This window comes from Peromyscus eremicus, chromosome 1, assembly GCF_949786415.1.
Source record: "Peromyscus eremicus chromosome 1, PerEre_H2_v1, whole genome shotgun sequence".
NCBI classification, from domain to species: Eukaryota; Metazoa; Chordata; class Mammalia; order Rodentia; family Cricetidae; genus Peromyscus; species Peromyscus eremicus.
In genome coordinates this window covers 158,640,963-158,660,830 of record NC_081416.1, presented here as the reverse complement: position 1 = coordinate 158,660,830, position 19,868 = coordinate 158,640,963, and the positions used below count along the sequence as shown (strand labels likewise).

At 50.9% G+C, this 19,868-nt stretch overlaps 1 protein-coding gene across 3 annotated transcripts in view; it reads right to left on the bottom strand.

Annotated features, from left to right (window-relative positions):
• Sipa1l3 (signal induced proliferation associated 1 like 3) overlaps nt 1–19,868 on the bottom strand; it is a 218,932-nt gene that overhangs the window by 30,143 nt on the left and 168,921 nt on the right. For all 3 annotated transcript variants that reach the window (XM_059276364.1, XM_059276377.1, XM_059276371.1), the window contains exons 12-14: nt 10,886–11,013; nt 7,084–7,202; nt 4,873–5,300 (exon numbers count right to left, since the gene is read on the bottom strand). In XM_059276364.1, coding sequence (XP_059132347.1) covers nt 4,873–5,300; nt 7,084–7,202; nt 10,886–11,013 — 675 coding nt within the window. The remainder of the gene's footprint in view (nt 1–4,872; nt 5,301–7,083; nt 7,203–10,885; nt 11,014–19,868) is intronic.

The window sequence follows — 19,868 nt, the reverse complement described above, 5'->3', positions numbered from 1 at the left end:
AATCTGACCTCCTGCCATGCTTTCTTTGGCTATCTGCCCCCAACCTCTCTGGTCACCTGATATTCCCAGAGCACTGCGAAACAGGCCAGTTAGGCCCTGGCATTTGCTGTCTGGCTGCCAGGACCCTTGTTTTCTATGATAAATCAAGACACTGCCTGTCTCCCCATTTCTCTCCTCTGCCTTGGTTGCCATCTGTGTATCACTTGGTTGTTGTCTGTCTGTCCATCTGTTTCCTCTCTGCAGTAGAATGTCAGCTCCACAAAGGAGGGACTGGACCCTGTTCCCTAGAGCACCGAGGGGTCTAGAACAATGTCTAAGAGAGCTGGGCTTGGCTGGTCAGAGAAACGGGCTGCTCCAGCTGCTCCCCGCACCCCAGCCACGGTGGCCATGGCTCCTCGCTTACAGCAATTAGCAGCAGCTCACCTCCTATGCATCTGCTCCAGGCCTGCACCCTCCTCAGGTCAGCCTCACTCTCCCTGGGACTCCACCTCCCGTCTTGCCCTCAAACCTCCTTTTCAAAGCCCAGATCTGGGACCAGGGGCCAGTTTAGCAGATAAAGGCCTGAGTTTGATTCCTGCAATCCACGTAAAGGCAGAAAGAGAGAACTGACTTCATAAAGCCAGCCTGTGACGTGCACCGTGTACACAAACACAGTTAGAAGAGGAAGCACAGATCTGCCCGGTCTCCTCCCGCTGAAACCTTTCCTGGCTGTCCTTGGCACTTAGGATCAAACTCGCACTGGTAACGGAGTGCCTTGATGATCTCCCTGGCCCACCGTCAGGCCTGTGCTCAGGGACAAGCCAGCTCCACCATCTTCCCCAGCCTTAGCCCTTTGTACCCACTGCTTCCCCTCTGGAGAACCCCCTCTGTAACCTCATCTCTCTCTGCTGCTTTTTAAATTTGAGACAAGGTCTTACTATGTAGCCTAGGCTGGCCCAGAAACGATAATCCCTCTGCATCAGCCTCCAGAGTGCTGGGACTAGCAGCCCCTGTGCCTCCAGGCCTGGGTGGCTTTTGTTTGTTTGATTTTTTTTTTTGTCCGTGTCCAAGGTCAGGGCTATGGGGCTTAGTATGTGCAAAGCCCTGGGTCTGATTCCCAGCAACGAGCCCTTGCATCCACCTCACACACACAAAATGACAAAGCAAGCACCTACATAAATGCACCCCAGACTGGAAACATCTGGCCAGCCTCCTCTGAGGCTGCCTACTAGCACAGTTCGCCCATGACTTTGTTACCATCTGCCTGTTGTCTCCCTGGCGCCAGCCAACACTGGGCCTGGCACACACACATTTGCTTAGGAATAAACGGCAAGATCCGGGCAACAGAGAATGCTGTGGGGTGAAGACAAGGTCCGGGACTCTCATGACAGGCCTGTTGGGACCAGGGCACCACTGTCCTCTGGGTACTGTCTGTTAGTCTCAAGGACCGGGCCGGCAATAGTAGGTGCAGAAGGCTGTGGGCTGTCTGCTACCAGGCACGGTGTGGCCAGCAGGTGGCAGGGGTGCCTGGGGTCTCCTGAGACCAGGTCTGGCTCAAGTTGGTGACCAGCGACTGTGTAGGGGGAATACGTGCGTATCCATAGCACTGTGCAAACCGGGAGGGTGGGGGAACACGGACAACTGGATGCACTGTCTGGAACAATACCTTCGTGTGTGTGTGTGTGTGTGTGTGTGTGTATGTGTGTGTGTGTGTGTGTGACATGCTCTTGCCATGTGGCCTAGGTTGGCCTGGATCTCACAATCTCACTGTCTTAGCCTTCCCTGTGCTAGGATGACAGGTTTACATCACTACACCTGATTGAATATGCTTCTTTAAATCATCTCAGCTCTAACATGGTGTGTGGCAACTAGGGGGTACTTCCAGCACCTCAGGAACAGAGGCAGGAGGATTACTACCACAAGTTTGAGGCTAGCCTGGGCTACACAGTGAGTTCCACACTAGCCAGGGCTGCAGAGTAAGGTCCAATCTCAAAAACAGATTACCTGCCCCCCTCCCCCCGGCCCCCAGAGGAGAGAGCAAGCAAGCCATCTTATCTCATTGATGGTAACTGGTCCAGGGCAGTGTCTGAACGATTGGGGTGCGTTGGAAGCGCTGCTGCTTCATAAGGAAACATATATCCATTTAAGAGACAACATCTCCCTCCTCTTTCCACCCAGATCACCTCAGGCACCCCATTTTGGGAAATGCTGTTCTACACTAAAACCCGGTTGCCTAGGAGAAAACTTCAGGAAGCAGCTTTAATGAGTAGATAAGAATGATTTGCAATTAGCATCAATTGTCTATATGCAAATTAAAGCTCCCAACCATCAGGGCCCAGTTGTATAGTGGGGCTCCCCCCTCTCACTCCTTCCACTTCTGAGTTCAGCAAATACTTCTCTCAGATACAGGGTAATTTGTTCCCACCCCCTGCCTCACCTACCATCCAGGCCTGGCATTGCTACTGCCTTTATATCATGGATCTCAAACCCTACAAAACTGTTTTCTTTTCAGTGCTAGAGGCCGAACCTTGCTCAACAGTGAGGTAAACACTCAGCTACACCTCCAGCCCACTTTTAACTTGTGTCTGCTCTAAAACAGAGTCTCACTAAGCTGCCCAGGCTGGCTTTGAACTGGGGGTCATTCTGCCTCAGTCTCCCAAGTGGCCCGTGCGACCAGGCCCAGCTCCCACCAATGTGCCAAGAACAGGGACCACACAGGCTGGAAATGCCCTGCTGTGCTCTCTTGCCTTCACACCTCACGCTGTTCAGTAGGCACAAAGCTCTGCCTTGTTCTGAGTGACGGCTGGACTGTCATCAGTGGTGAGGAATGGGACGGAGTTACATAGGCCAGCACAGATCTCTAAGAGATATATGCTGAATGAATGAATGAATGAGTGAGTGAGTGAAGTAAAGCAGTCAGTGAGGTCAGAAGTTCAGAATTACTGGTGTAGGAAGATGGCCTAAGATAGCTCCCGCACTGTCTTTCTTTGTCTCCATGGCAACCCTCCTGGGCTCCCTCAGATCAGGGTAGCTGAGGACTCAGGCACTCCTGACCTGCTGCTTTTCTTTTCTCTTTCCCAACTCCCCTGTTTTTTCTTGTAGTTCTGGGGATTTGAACCCAGGGTCTTGCAAGTATTAGGCAAGCACTGTACCTTCCCAGTCTAACTATGGTGGTTTTCAAATGTTGGAGAACGTTGGAGGAGTCATGAAACCCTTCTAGCAAGGACGAAGCCATGTTCAGCAGTTCATGACTAGAGCAGACCAAAGCGTGCTGCTAATGAGAGGCACTGTTTGGAGTCCAGCTACTTCTCTGTGGAAACACAGCTCTCTCCCACTTGCCTCCCGACTGGTGCTTCTCAAAGTGCGGTCCCTCAGACTGCACCTATTGACAGCTAAGACCCGGAGAGATGGCTCAGTGGTTAAGAGCACTGACTGCTTTTCCGGAGGACCCAGGTTCAACTCCCAGAACCTACACTGTGGCTCACAACCACCTGTAACTCTAGTCCCAAGAGATCTAATGCCTTCTTCTGGCTTCCTTAGGACACCAAGCATGCATGCGGTGTACAGACATACATGCAGGCCAAATACCCCTACCCTTCCAGGCTAGCCTCAAAATATCCCTTTGAAAGAAAAAGAAAAAGAAAGAAGCCAGACATGATGGCATACGCCTTCAATCTTAGCACTCAAAAGGCAAAGGCAGGTGAATCACTGTGAGTTCGAAGTCTACCTGGGGTGGGGGGTTCCAGGACAGTCAGAGATACATAGTGAGACCCTGCCTTCAAACAAACAAACAAACAAACAAACAAACAAAGAAATTTAAAAAGGGAAACAAAGGCATGGGATTCTACAGTGAATTATGGAGTCCACAGGCAAAGGTGCCAGGAAGCCTTTTATCCCAGGAAGGCCCTGAGTTCGGGTGAGAGTCCTGGGTCCAGGCCATCAGGGCAGGGAAGCTGTGGGCCCAGCAAGTGTGTCAGAAGGGCACCTGGAAGGGACCAAGCTGGTGCTCCCACAGAACGCTCTGCCTCCCTTTCCCGGGCAGACCTTTGCTGCTTTCCCGGGAGCACCAAGTGTGTGGGTTCAGACTGCAGGCCGAGGTAGCTGTCACTCTTCCTACTCATGCTTCTCAACACGGTCCTGAGACCGCAGCCACTGACAGCTAAGGGCTTAAACAAAAATGCATATTCTCGCATCCCACCCAACCCACTGAGGCAGAACTCAGGCTGTGGGGTGGGAAACCCACTCCAGTCAATCGGGGTGGGGTCTGGGGGCTCCTGCTCAAAGGCAAGCCGGGCCTTTGCAGACCTCAGTTGCAGCTGGGATAGTCACATGACCCCACCAGCTGTGGATGGCTCTGGGAAGCACTTGCTTTCTCCATGCAGAGCGGGCAGCAGAGATGCTGCAACTCCCCTTTGTCCTCTCACCCCATCTTGAGACCAGAGAGCCTGCCAGCATGGTAAGAGCTTAAGGACAAGGTGCCAGGGGACTAGTCCTTGACGCCTACCAAGTCCCACGGCAGCCTATGCTACCCTCTCTGGAGTCTGTCAGGAGACTGTTAGGCCCCTATTTATTTGAGCCACAGACAAACACACTTGTGACAGGTAAGATCTGAAACTCTCATGGAGTTAAAAACCATTGGTGACAGGAAGCAGAGAGAGAAGACAGAGAGAGAGAACCAGAGACAGGTGAAGACAGAGACACAGTCCGATTTCTCTCTCCAGCTAGATTTTTGGAGGCTGATGGGTATGTAGCCTGTGCCCTCCATCCCAACTCTGCAAGCAAGCACAATTATCAGCAAGCATGTTTTGGGGAAGGAGCTGCCATTAGGGTTATGGGGTCAGCGAGAGGTTGCCAGGGTCTCCTGGAAGACCTGGAGCTGGTGCGGGGTCTCACCTGGGTTGCCTTGGTGGGTCTCGGCTGCCCCCGACCAGGCCTGGAGGGGTACTGGAGCCTGAGGAGTACAGCTTTGGCCGGTAGCCCTTGTTCTGGCCAGCGACTACAGGTGCAGGGGAGCCTTCCCGCCGTCGGTCTGCAGGGTGGGGTCTTCCGGCGGCCTCCCGGCCCCCGCCACAAAGGCCTATACTTCCAGGGGGTTTGTGTGGCTTGCCAGGCCTAGGTGCTTTGGCCAAGGACATACAACTGGGGCTGGAGGTGCAGAGTGTGGTGTCAATGCCACTGTCACTGGAGCCGCCCTTGGAGAAGGGGTCCTGCTCTGGCTCCAGGGGGTCCAGAGGGTCGAACCATCGGTCATCACTGTGGCTGCTGGAGGCATTGCTGGAGAGGGTATTGCTGCTGGAATGGCTTGAGTACTGAGGTTCACCCTGAAAGGCAAGGCAAGTAAGTGTGTCATCTCGATTCTAGGGGTGGGAGCTCTGCCCATACTAGCACCCCGGAGCCAGGCATGTCCACATCATGGCTCCTCCCCTACTGGTATAGCCACCCGAGACAAGTGATTTACTTTCTCCCTGCCTCTGTTTATACATCTGTAAAATAGGTGTGTGATAAAAAGCCCTGACTCACTTGGTACTCAGATCAACACATCTCAAACTGAGGTCTGGGGCCTCCTCCTAACCCCTTCACAATGGTACCTCCATCTTTTCAGCACCCGCCCTGCAAACCTGCTGCCTACGTATTGTAGACACATGCTGGAACTGCCATGATGGTGTGCTCCCGTTCTCCCTGGGTCCCTGTCTGCCATTACCTCCCACGGGGCCACTGCAGTACCCTCCTCTCCATTTCCCCATCTCATGTGGCCAGAGGAAAGCTATGAGCATCTGCATGGAACCATGTCCCCCTCCCTGCTCAAAACTCCCCCCCCCCCCCCCCAGCATGCCTTGCTGTTCTCTGACTGTACCAGGCACAAGCCTCAGGGCCTTTGCACTCACTGCTCCCTCTGTCTGTGACACTCTTCTCTTGGCTCTTTTTACAGCTCTTTCCTATCTTCATTCAAGGTCACCTCCTGTGCTGGCTAGTTTGATGTCAACTCGACACAAGCTAAAGTCATCTGAGAGGAGGGAACCTCAACTAAGAAAATGCCTCTGTAGGACTGGGCTGTAGGCGGGCCTGCTGGGCACTTTCTTACTTAGTGACTGATGGGGAGGGCCCAGCCCGTTGTGGGTGGGGCCATCCCCGGGCTGTGGTCCTGGGTTCTATAAGAAAGCAGGCTGAGCACGCCATGGGGAGCAAGCAGGTGAGCAGCACCCCTCCGTGGCCTCTGCATCAGCCCCTGCCTCCAGGTTCCTGTCCTGCCTGAGTTCCTGTCCTGACTTCCCTCAGTGATGACAGTGGTGTGCAAGTGTGAGCTGAAGAAAGCCTTTGCTCCCCAGCTGCCTTGGTGTTTTCACCACAGCAGTAGTGACCCTGATGAAGACACTCCCAGGTGTGTTTTCACCACAGCAGTAGTGACCCCAACGAAGACACTCCCAGGTGTGTTTTCACCACAGCAGTAGTGACCCTGATGAAGACACTCCCAGGGCTTTGCTGACGGTATTACCTAGGGCCGCAATGTCCATCAAGCAACCATAACTGGGCTTTTTTAGCAACGTATAAATGCTCTGTCCATTCAGTGACTGCTGCCACACTGGGAGTCAGCTTCCTGAGGGACAGTGGCTCCTCTGTCCTCTTCACTATAGTCCCAGTGCTCAGCATGTGGAACGAGACTGCCAAGACCAAACTAGATAAGCAGACTCCATCTCCCTGCCTTCTTGGCAGAGATGGAGTCCTAGCCATTGCAAGGCAGGTGAAATGACTCATTCCATCTCTGGCCTGGGCTGAAAAGTCTCTCCCTGGAACCCTCTCGCCCTCTTATCCTACCACTTCAATAACGCAGGTCCTGGAGAGGGGCCCAGTGGGGGTCTGGAGGCCCCGGGGGACAGCACGGAGTCTGATTCACCCTGTGCCACACTGCCCATTGCAGACCTGCACTGCATCCTTCTGGGGAAAGACTGGCCGAGGAGGCTCCTACCAGAGGCCACACCCAGAGAAAGCCACCCAGCCCTCAGCAGCCATGTGCCCAGGAAAGACGCCAGCCAGCAGCCAGCCGCTGCAGGCCTCACTCCCTGGATGAGGCAGGGTAGGGCCGGGCAGGGCAAGGCACAGACTCACTTTGGAATGCCTGTTGGGAGAATCTTTGCCAGCCGCGTCCTGCCTGGAGGGGTGCTTGCTGCCACTGTTTCCAGTTATGGCTGAGAGCCGGGCCTGGGCCGGCACGTGCCACAGAGGCTCTGCAGGGAAAGAGGAGACGGACAGGAGGTTAGGAGTGAGGCGGGCCAGGGCCTGAAGGATCTACCCTAAACTATGGCTGCACGGTTCCACTCTCGGACTAACCTGTCTGCTCTGGAGGCTCTACCAATGCATGCCTTGGGCTACAGCAGGACTCAGTTGCAGTGGATATTTACTGAGCACATATTACATGCCAGGAAGCACTCTGAGAGTCTTACGTGGCTAACTCAGTGAAGCATACAACCTTCCTTCATCGTCCCCCAAGGAGGCTGAGCACACCTGCCGCGTACGGCCAGCTGGGGCGTCTCTTTATACAGGACATGCTCACTTCCTTCCGGTCATTCTTTCTTTTTTTTTTTTTTGGTTTTTCAAGACAGGGTTTCTCTGTGACTTCCGGTCATTCTTTAACCTCACTCACTGATGGATTGGAAGGTCTTTACATTTTATTTAACTTTTATTTATTTCACCTCTGTGTGTGTGAGTGTGGGCGCTTGAGTGCCATGGTATATGTGTGGAGGTCAAGGACAGCTTTTGGGAACTGGTTCTCTCCTTCCAATGTATTGGGGTGGGGTATCTCTTGTTCTTTATTCTGCTTCATTCCAAGCTAGCTGGTCCGAGCTTCCGGGCGATTCTCCTGTCGCTGTCTTCCATCTCACTATATGAATGCTAGAATTACAGATGTACACCACCACATCTGGATTACAGATGCGCACCACCACATCTAGATTACAGACGCACACCACCACATCTAGATTACAGATGCACATCACATCTGGATTACAGATTCACACCACCACATCTGGATTACAGATGCACTAGGTGGTGGTGGCACACGCCTTTAATCCCAGCACTTGGGAGGCAGAGTTAGGCAGATCTCTGTGAGTTTGAGGCCAGCCTGGTCTACAGAGCAAGATCCAGGACAGCCACCAAAACTACACAGAGAAAACCCTGTCTTTGAAACCCCCTCCCCCCAAAAAACATAGATTACAGATGCACATCACCACATCTGGCCTTTGTGTGGGATCTAGGGATCTAATGTAGGTTATCAGGCTTGTGTGGCAACTGCTTTATTCATCAAGTCAACTCCCCAGCCCTGCATTTATTTATTAAATTTTTTTTTAAAGATTTACTTATTTATTTATTATGTATACAGTGCTCTGCCTGCATGCCAGAAGAGGGCGCCAGATCTCATTACAAATGGTTATGAACCACCATGTGGTTGCTGGGAACTCAGGACCCCTGGAAGAACAGCTAGTGCTCTTAACCGCTGAGCCATCTCTCCAGCCCTAAAATTTTTATTACTTTATTTATTTGTGTGTGTGCACACGTCCCTGGGGATTGAATTCACTATATAGCCCGGCTGGCCCACGACTCATTCTGATCCTACTCTTTCAATCTTTCCAGTGTTGGGACTGTAGACATGCACCATGTCTGCATACATCAGTTTGCTGGACAGCCCCAGAACTAGTAAACTGGGTATCGGAACCATCTCGAATAGAAGGGTACCATCAAGGCTCAGAGAGATAGAGTAACTGGTTCGAGATCACACAGTCAGAAATGGTCAGGCAGGAAGTGGATGTCAGTGTCTATGCTGCCCAGTCCCCATCTTTCTGGGGTTCCCTGCCTGTCCCCAACTGGCAGTAATTGCAAGAGCTTGGAAAATATTCTAAGGACAGGCAGTCCTGGGGCCTGGTAGGCATGACTCATTAGACCCTCAAGGGTCACCGCAGAGGTCCTGTGTATGACCGGAAACTTGCTGCCAGGCTCATGGGAGCATGAGCTTCCAGTCCAAAGCTGAAGGCCCCAGGGCAGCCCAGGGCACCGCAGAGTCCATGATCCTGCTGAGGGAGATGGGCCTGGTTTAGCAGACACTTTCCCAACCCGGGTGCTCTGTGGCACAGGAAACATGTGGCTGTACCCACACCCTGTAGACGGTGGAGTGATCCAACAGGCTTCAGTTCAAATCTCGATTATGCCACTCACCAGCAACAACCTCCGGCGAGGGATAACCCATCCACGCCTCACTGCCTCATTTCTGCAGTAGGAGAGTCACGGTGCCCGCTGCTGTGACTCAGCGGAAGGGACCGTGGGGCACCTAGTACAACGCCAGGCATATGGCGATTGCACAAAACCAGGTTGCAGATGCCATGACTGCCCACTGCATGGAGGCTGGGGAAAGCCTCTGCCACTGCTTTGGATCTTTGCCATCCCTTGTCACTCTTCCTGAATCTCCCCCTTACTGGGTCTTCTACATGTTCTAAACTTCTTGATGGTTTCTTAACACAGATCTTCCCAGTGTACATGTGTGCACATGTGTGTGCGTCAGGGAAGGTGTTAGTCACCTTATAATAAGGGCTCGGGGAAGGGAGAGGGTACTGGGGCTCTAGGGGACAGAAGGGAAGTAGCAGGGTCTTTTGACCCCCATCTGGGGCCTGTGCTGAATGCTGGAAAAGGCTCCTCATTTTGCACTTTGGTGTGACAAAGAGCCAGGCAACATTCCTCTCCTTGTCTGAATGGAGTGGGAAAACAAAGACCCATGAGCAGCACCAGGCAAGACCAGCTCATCGAGGAGGAATAAATGGTGCCATACGCCCTCAAGGCAGCAGAGAGATGCACAGCAGGGATTAAGGCAACCCCCTACCAGGGGCTGCACCACGATCCCTGGTTCAGGACACCCACACACTGTACCGAGTCCTCCCTGATTCTAATCCTGGGCATGTGGCTGAGGTCACCTTTCCCAGCTGCCTGTGAACCCTCGACACCTCCCAGGAGGACGTCTGCCTCTCCACCTCTTCTTTCTGGCACTTCGTTAGCCATCTTCCTTTGGAACCCACCCAACTGTTCATCAGGTCTTTAGGCTTCAAAGGGGCTACAAGGATGTTACAAGAGATTGTGTTTGAAGTATTCATCCAAGTGATGCAGGCACACAATTCATAATTATATCTGGTGTGTGTGTGTGTGTGTGTGTGTGTGTGTGTGTGTGTGTGTGTGTATAAAAGACGTTCAATTCCATTAGTCAGAAAAATGGAAATTAGACCCAATGGTGTGGTCATGCATGCCTGTAATCCCAGCACTTATGAGGTACAGACAAGGAGGATCAAGAATCCTAGGCCATCTTCAGCTACACAGTGAGTGTCAGGCTACCCTGGGCTACATAATAAGATTCCCTTTCAAAATGAATGAATATGTTAAGTTCAATAAAACTGAATTAAAAGAAAGATGCAAAGAAAAGCACACCATGTTAGCACTATGTCCACTCCAATGGTCCAAACAGAAACGGTGAGGACAGACACAGAGCCTTGCCACTAGTAGGAGTGGAAACAGTTCAAGACTCTGAGTAGTGGGTTGGCAGTTTCTTATAAAATCAAACACATGATCCAGCTGTTCTATGTCCAGGAACACATGCTCATGAGGAGATAGATGAAACAGCCTCGAACTGTCCCCTCAGCATCCCTCAAGCACAAAAGAATACTAAGTACAGAAATCCCATCATTCAGTCACATGGCTGCCCGGAACTAGCGTGACACTGAGCCACAGAATCCAGAAGCACATGAGCAAAGCCATGGCATGATTTTATAGTCTATGTAGTCCAGAGCCAGCCAAGAAGAAGGGAGGTCATCTGTCAGACCATCAGGGAGAGGCCCTAGGGGAGGGGCAGACAGCATTGGGGCCCAGGACGTCTTACCTGGTTTTGGGCGCTCCATGGTGCTCTCTTGGCTAGTCAGGCCACCTGAAGAGGAGTCGCCGCTGGACATGCCATCGTGCATAAAGTGAGGGTCGAATGACAGTAGCGGGTGCGGGGCGGCCGCGTACCTGCAAGGTAGAGAGGGGACACAAGGTGAAGTCCCCGTGTGACGGCGCCAGAGGAGCCCGGGACCTGCTTGCCAGTGGCTTTTTAACACTCAGGAGACTCTGCTGTGGGCTGGGGCGATGAGCTGCTGGCAAGGCTGGGCGAGGCAGCCTGGTATCTGCTAATAACTGAAGCTCAGTGAAGAGGCTCGCCTGGGATGCCTGCCAGGGGGGTGGCGGCAACAGGAGCGCAGGGTACAGCAGGCTTCCCGAGGAGGGAGGGCGCAGCGCCACTTGGGCGACTGCCCTGCTTACTCAGGCTTCCGCCTCTTGGCTGTAGAAGGGGGTATCTAGCCTTCCTCGGAGCTTTGGCCGCAGGCTCACTGTAGGCTCCCCTTTCTCTGAGGGAGCTAGGCCAATCAGGCAGCATTTTGTGGGTACAGCAGACCCAGGCTGGAGAGGATGCGTTCCATACCTCACTGTTGTGTTTTGCCTGGCCAGGTATAATCAATTTCTAGGCCAGAGCCTCAGTTTCCCCAGCTGTTAAGAGGTGACTATAACAGGCCCTTTCTTACAGCACTTGGCTTGTGTCTGACACCTGACACAGGGGGAGTTGAGACATCCGGCCCACAGCCTATACCAGTGTTGCTTTGCTGCTGGAGGAAGACTCCACAGTGGCTTAAAAACAAGGCAGATTTGGATTCAAACTCCAGCTCTCAGTTGGGCAAGGGCTTTGATTGAGTTATGGTTGTTTTCTGTTTTGTTTTTAGGTTTGTGATTGATTCTTTTTTATAAAAATAATTTATCTATCTTTGTGTGCATTGGTGTTTTGCCTGCAAGTATGTCTGTGTGAGGGTGTCAGATCTTGGAATTACAGACAGTTGTGAGCTGCCATATGGGTGCTGGGAATTGAACCCAGGTCCTCTGGAAGAGCAGTCAGTGCTCTTAACTGCTGAGCCCTCTCGCAAGCTCCATGATTCATTCTTTTAAAAATATTTTTTATTGTTGGCAGTGGTGGCTCACACCTTTAATACCAGCACTCAGGAGGCAGAGGTAGGCAGATCTCTGTGAGTTCAAGGCCAGCCTCGTCTACAAAGTGAGTTCCCAAACAGCCAGAGCCATTACACAGAGAAGCCCTGTCTCAAACAAAATAAAATGAAACAAAACATATATGTGTGTGCACATTTATGTGTTGCACATGTGCCTAGACCACAACACACATGCAGAGGTCAGAAGACAACTTGCAGGAGTCTGTTCTCACCTTCTACCATATAGGATCTAGGGACCGAACTCAGGTCAGCAGCAGGTGCCTTAGCCACTCAGAAATCTCGCTGGCTCTGTCTTTTTGTTTGTTTTCATCTTGTTTTGAGACAGCATCTCATGTAGCCCATACTGGCCTGAACTGGTTATCTAGCCAAAGATTACCTTGAACAGCTCTTCCTGCATCCCATCTTCCCTGGTGCTAGGATCATCAGTGTGTACCACTGTACTGGGCTGAGCTGTAGTTTTTATGTTTGATAATCACTGCCAAGGTTGGGGAGTGGAGAAACAGCAGAGATGCCCCCAGACAGCAACACATACCACAGGCAAGGGCCAGAATTCAAGGGAGCTGGTGGCGGAGGGCTGGGAGCTCGATCGTGGGGGCTGCTATGGACACCTCTTGGTTGGGGGCTTGAGTCTGGAATGACACTCCCATGTGAGAGCTTGTGTTTTAGAAGCTTGGCCTCAGCTGCTGGTGCTGTTTTGGACGGTCCTAGAAACTTAGGGAGGTGAGTTCTATCTGGAAGAAATAGGTCACTAGTGGGTTCAGACTGTCCTTGGTCGCTTCCTGCGGCTCTGTCTCCTGGCCTGCTGTGATGGGAACAGTTATCTTCCTCCACACGCTCCTACAGGCACACAGAGCCAAGCAGCTATGGATCAACCCCCATGAAACCATAAATCAATTCTTCTCCTGAGTTGTTTTTGCCAGACACGTGGTCACAGCGACACAAAAAGCAAGTAGACTCTGTGCCCCCCTCTGTCAGAACACGGTCCAAGAATGGAGTCGTGTGAAGGGAACTCTGAGGGCTTGTGAGAAAACTCCAAGAAACCAAGACAAGAGTCTCATGACCTGCTTCTTCAAAGACCTGAACTGTTCTTGGAACACGTTGTCATGCTCCTCCTGTGTAGCAGATGGGAGTGAGTTGACTTCAGATTATTCATTACAACTGGCTATTGTTGCTTGTCTATATGACTCTAGGGAGGAACATGTTTCAGCCATGTGTGGCTTGTCTTTGCGATTGGGCACTTTACTCACATGCTTCTTCTTAACCTTCAGAGTACAAACTGCCTGAGGCTCTGAATAAGGCCGCCTACTGCATGAGGCTTTAGCCCGCCTCATTCACCGGCTCCATTCTCCCGGTCCCACCGCCTCTAGAGCAGCGAACACCCCTCACTCCCATGTCAGTCTACCTCAGACCACTCATGGAACGGCCTTTTCTGTTTATCCGGGGCTGGGTCAGGGACAGGCAGAAGGCACGGTCTGGGATGAATGGGGGTTTATAGTAAAGATGTCTAAAAACTATTTGTGACTTTCTACTTCCATAATGTCACGGGCCAGATTTCCTGACCCCTGTGACTGGCTTGGTGGCGATGACCAGTTCTCACCAATGAACTGGAAGAGGAACTGATGGGCAATGATAGCTGCTGGGACAATCTGGGGGAAGGGAAAGGATGGGGTGGGGTTGGCTGGAGCAGGGAGAGATAATAGCTGCTGGGACAAGCTGGGTCCTGTGAAGTCCTCAGTTAACCAACAGTGCAACTTCGGAGTAGAGGAGAAACTTTGTTATTTTGGGGGACAGGGTTTCATGTAGCCCATGTTAGCCTTGAACTCACTATGTAGTTGAGGAGTAACTTGAACTCCAGAGACTCCTGGAATTATAGGCGAGTGCCCATTTTAGGAATCTGAGCTTTGTGCATGCTGAGAAAAGTATTCTATCAACTGAGCTACATCTCCAACCCTTTTTTTCTTTGGTGCTAGGACTGACTTGAGACTCTTAGGCACAATGAACTACATCCCCTCAGACCCCAAATAAAACTTTGTTAACATAAGTTTCAGAGATAATCTGACTGAAATAGGAGGACTGGAGCCCAGGGGCTTCTGGCAAACATCTCCATCTCCTTGCTCCTAAGAAAGATAAGAAAAGATATCCTCTGTGGGCAATGGCACTTACTGCCAAGTCTGATGACCTGAGTCCAATCCCTGGGATCCACATGGTAGGAAAAGAGAACCAACTCTTGCAAGTTGTCTTCTGTCTCCACATGTAGGTCATAAATATGGAGACAGAAGACACGCGCACACACACACACACACACACACACACACACACACACACACACACACACGCTGTGGTGGTTTGACTGAGATGTCCCCCATGGTCTTGGGCATTTGAATACTTGGTCCCCAGTCGGTGGGACTGTTTGGGGAGGTTTAGGAAGTGTGGCCTTGTTGGAGGAAGTATGTCATTGGAGGTAGGCTTTAAAGTATAAAGGTACTGAGTGGTAGTGGCATACACCTTTAATCCCAGCACTTGGGAGGCAAAGGCAGGCAGATCTCTGGGATTAGAGGCTAGCCTGGTCTACACAGTGAGTTCCAGGACAGCAAGAGTTACACAGGGAAACCCTGTCTCAAACAAACATACCAGTGTAAAGGTTCAAGCCATTCTGACTGCTCACTCATTCTCTTTTGTGCTTGTAGTTCAAGATGGGAGCCCTCATCTGCTGCTCTAGCTGCCATGTCTGCCCCTGCTGCCTCTGCTCTACCAATATGGCCTATAACGTGCTGGAATCACAAACCAAATCAACTCTTTCTTCTACAAGTTGCCTTGACCATGGTGCTTTTCCACAGTAACAGAAAAGTGATGATACAGATGGCTTCTCACCTCCTCCAGATCTGGCGTGGCCTAGATAGAACACCATGAAGACCTCTGATCTTCCTGCCATCAGGCTGAAGCTGAGGCTGTTGCTGAGGGGACTGGAGATGACAAGGGCAATGCTGGGCCACAGGGGATGAGTGTTCCCTGAGCCCACCCTGCCTGGGCTGCCTTTGTGGTATAGAACATATTTCTATGGGTTTTGAGCCCACTTTTTGAGGGAGTGCTGAGCGTCTGTGACCAATGCAGTGCTCCGTGCCTCCCAGGCCTCTGACTGGTTCATTCCGCTTCCCACGAGGTCAGTGTCAAATCCTGAGCACCGAAGGGAAAGGTCAGTAGAAGCTGGGATCAGCCAGGGAGGGTGGAGAGCACCAATGGCCAAGCCATGGGCTGCTGCCCAGTGTCTGCTCTGCATGGCCTGCTACTGGACTTCACCACACTTCCCAGGCTCCCTTGCAGTTCTGGCCAGTGAAGTAACAGTTAAAGTATGTAAGAAATCTTCTGGGGGATGGCAAGCTCAAGGCCAGCCTAGGCAACTTAACGAGACTAATTCTCAAGACATAAAGTAACAAGGCGGCCGGGATATAGCTCAGCAGCAGGGTGCTTGCCTACTATGTGTGAGACCTTGACTTTAGTCCCTAGCACAGAAAACCACAAAAGCAAACTGGGCTGGTGAGACGGCTCAGTGGGTAAGGGCAGCTGCCTCCAAGCCTGACGACTTGAGTGGGATCCCCAGGACTCACTTTCAGTTGCCCCCTGATTTCCACACTTGTGCTTGGAATGCATGCAGCCACAAATACACACATGCACACAGACTAGCTAAAAATGCAACAGAAAAGCTAAACAACAAAAAACAATCCAAATCCAAAATGAAGAGCAGAGGCTCCAACAACGTGGGAGAAAGAACGCTGCGTCATACAGCCAAGCCTAACCTGACAGGTGTCTCTCTCAGCTAATCCCCTTCAGGACAGGCTGTGCTGTCTCCAGTCACCTCACAGCTGCTGTTTGTTTGTTTATTTTTGTTTTTTTGAGACAGGGTTTCTCTGTGTAGCCCTGGCTGTCCTGGAACTCCCTCTGTAGACCAGGCTGGCCTTGAACTCACGGAGATCTGCCTGCCTCTGCCTCCCGAGTGCTGAGATTAAAGGCATGTGCCACCACCGCCTGGCAGGTGTTTCATTCTGAGACAAGTTCTCACAAATCTCAGACTAGCCTCAAATTCACTATGTAGCCAAGGATGACCCTGAACCTCTGATCTTCCTGCCTCCACCTCTGGAGCTGGAGGATTACAGGCAGGCAGCACCACCCCAGCTGCATTCGCCAGCGCTTACACAAGCTGGCTACCAAGTGAGCCCGGCCTTGTCTAAGTGTGTGTGTGGGTGCACTGTGTAGGCCAGACGTTACTCTTCTGCCAGTCTTCAAGAGCCAGCCACCTTAGTTTTTGAGACAAGGTCTCTCACTGGACCCTGGGGTCAACCAATTAGACTAGACAGCCAGTAAGGGGTTCACCTGTCTCTGCCTCTCCAGTACTGGGATCATAAACATATACCATATTCACTTGTGTATATGTTTATGTGCACATGCAAGTACATGTGTAGCACATGTGTGGGATGTCAGGTGGCCTCCTCTGTGACTCTTTTACCTTACTTGGGTTTTTAGTTTTGTTTTGTTTTAAACTATCTGCACCTCAAGCTCACCAATGAGCTGGGCTGGCCAGCTTTTGAGATCTGAGCCCTGCCTGCCTTTGCCTCCCCAGCACTGAGGCCATAGGTGTGTGCAGCCGTGGCTGCAGTACCCGTGAGTGCTAGGCACTGACCTGGGTCCCCTGGCTTCTGCAGCAAGTGTGTCACGGATTGAACCATCCCCCCAGCTGATGCCATTGCCTTTCTGAACTGGGTTTCTTGTTACCTCCATTTTCTGCTGTCTGACCTAGGCTGACCATTTTCTCGAAGGCTGGGATGTCCCAACTGGGGCCATTTTTATCATTTACAAATTTTGGTCAACTCCACTGAAATGAAGACAGTCTTTATCTTGCCATGTATGCAGAGCTCTGGGTAAACATCCCTGGAAGAAGATGACTGTCTTCCATCTCATCTAAGATGTAGTAATTACTCTATTTTTTTGGAAAATAAAAATCACTTTCCAGATGAAGGGTTTGGGGTTCTGATGAAGGGCTGAGTAGCTGTAGTTCTGGAGCTATAAGGCAGAACCTGGGTGCACTCTGAGTAGGTTAGGGGAAGGTGTCCAAGGGTCATCAGGGCCAAGCTACTAGGAGGCTGGCTTGAGTCTCCCGCTTGCCGCTACAGGGGAAAGAACCAGGGCAGAGATGAAGGTAGACAGACGTGGCATGCAAGTGGAAAGCGTGGCCCAAGACCCTCTCTCCTGCCTCCACTGATGGGACAGTGGATGAGTGATTACAGGGCAGAGGACGGGAGGGATGATGGGTGATACAGCCACTGTTAGCTGCCACCCCCCAACCATCACCTTCTCTGTTGGTGGAGCCAAGATGCTGCAATGGTGACTCCCTGTCACATGACTTACATAAGTACAGATGGCTTATGTAAGTTCTAGACGTCAATGTGACTTTGCCAGAAGCTGACTGAGGGGTTTGAGAGACCTAGTTCCATCACTCTAGTTTTATTTTGAGAGTGGGTCTCATTATGTAGTCCAAGCTGGCCTTGAACTTCTGATCCTCTTGTATCAGCTTGCAGACTGTTGTGATTATAGGTGTGTACCACTGTGCCTGGTAAATTCTTTCATTCTTTAAATAAATAATAAATATTGATGTATCTATATTTATTATTTACTATTTTTTAAATTAATATTTATTTATTTATTTAACTTTATGTGTATGAATGTTTTGCCTGCATGCATATATGTATACTATATATGCCTAGTGCCTGTGGAAGTCAGAAGATGGTATTGGATCCTATGGAACTGGAGTTACAGAGTGCTGTGGCCACCATGCAGGTGGCTAGGAGCCAACCCAGGTCCTCTGTAAGAGGAGAAAGTGACCTTAACTACTAGCCATTTCTCTAGCCCCTAAAGATTTATTATTTATTTTTAATTTATGTGTACAAGTGTTTTGCCTGTATATATGTATGTGACCCATTTGAGTTCAGTGCCCATGGATGCCAGAAGAGGGTACTGGATGCCTTGGAGCTGGAGTTACAGATAGCTGGGAGCCACTGTGTGCATGCGGGGACTGAACCCTGGTCTCTGCAAGAGCAGCCGGTCTCTTAACCACCTCTCTGTCCCACCCTGAATCTGTTCATTTATTCTTTTTTCCTTTCTCTTCTTCCTTCTACTTTTTAAAAAATAAAAGACCGAGTCTTAGTATGTAGCTCTGACTGGCCTGGAACTTGCTATATCAAGTTCTTCCTTTTTTTTTGTTTTTGATTTTTTTTTTAAAAAGATTTATTTGTTTATTATATATACAGTGTTCTGCCTACATGTGTCCCTACAGGCCAGAAGAGGGCACCAGGTCTCATTACAGGTGGTTGAGAGCACCATGTGGTTGCTGGGAATTGAACTCAGGACCTCTGGAAGAGCAGCCAGTGCTCTTAACCACTGAGCCATCTCTCCAGCCCCTTGTTTTTGATTTTTCAAGACAGGGTTTCTCTGTGTAACAGCCCCAGCTATCCTGGAACTCGCTTTGTAGACCAGGCTGGCCTTGAACTCATAGAGATCCGCCTGCCTCTGCCTCCCAAGTGCTGAGATTAAAGGCATGCACTACCACAGCCCGCCAAGATCTTCCATATTTAAAATAAAAAGTGTTTCTCAGGGTTGGGATGTGCTTCAGATGGCAGTGCTTGCTAGCATACACAAAGCCTTGGGCTCAATCCCAGCACCATGTAAGCCTGTGTGGCATCACACACCTGTAATCCCAGCACTCAGGCTGAGGTGAGAGCTCAGGGTGTCCTTGGCTATATGATGGGTGTGGAGCTAGCTTGGGTTACCTGAGGGGGTGGGGATATGGGTATGAATGAGGATACAAGCAAGCTGAGCAGTAGCATTCGCCTCTTTGCCACTCCATACCATTGCAGACACGCCTTCTTCACCAGGAATGACTACCATCTCTGCACTAAGCCAAAGGAACCCTTCTTCCCTGAAGCAGCTTCCTGTGGGCTATTCATTCATAGCAACAACAAAAGTAACCCATGTGCTATGATAGTTAAATCTGGTGGCTTAGGGTCTGAGTATGCTGGGAACACCTGACCAAGCTCAAAGTCAGCTACAGGTGGAGATGGAAATGCTGAGCCATGAGTAGCAGAGGTTGGGCTAGGCACCCCTGGAGAAAAGAGAGCTGTGGACTAGGAAGAGCTAGAACCACAAGGAGACCGTCTAGAGAAGCTAATGCGCAACCCCCAGCCACGTGTGTGACTGTGCGCAGATCCGCATGTGGCGATGATCTGGAAGAGAAGTTTAGAATTCTTGGGGCAGGAGATGACCAGGGCCAGGCCCAGCCAGTCTCAGGCCTGATTCCTATCCAGACTGCTTCCTGTTAGCCAAGGAGATTCATTTCGCTGAGCCCCATCTTTCCTTCTGCGGAATGGGGATACGCAATCTACCTCATGAGGCATCTGGGAGGACTCCCTGAGATCCCGTAAGACTGATGAGTGCTACCAGAGAACTCAGAAAAAGATGCATACGAATGTATCCACTTTGTTCCTCTCATTCATTTTTAGCTTTAAGTAGCAAAAGCAATGTAGGAGAAAGGCTGGGTTTCCAATAAATTGCTGGAGCAATCAGACATTCTTAGCAAAAACGGAAACTTGACCGAAACCTCTCACCTAAACAGAAGCCAAAATAATCATGGATACTGGGTGTGGCGACATTTGCACAGGTTTTTATTTTGAGGATGAGGCAGGAGGATCTCAATGTCAAGCCCTGTCTGGGATACAGCTGGGCAACTTAATGAAACTGTGTCAAAAGAAGGAAGGAAGAAAGGAAGGAAGGAAGGAAGAAAGA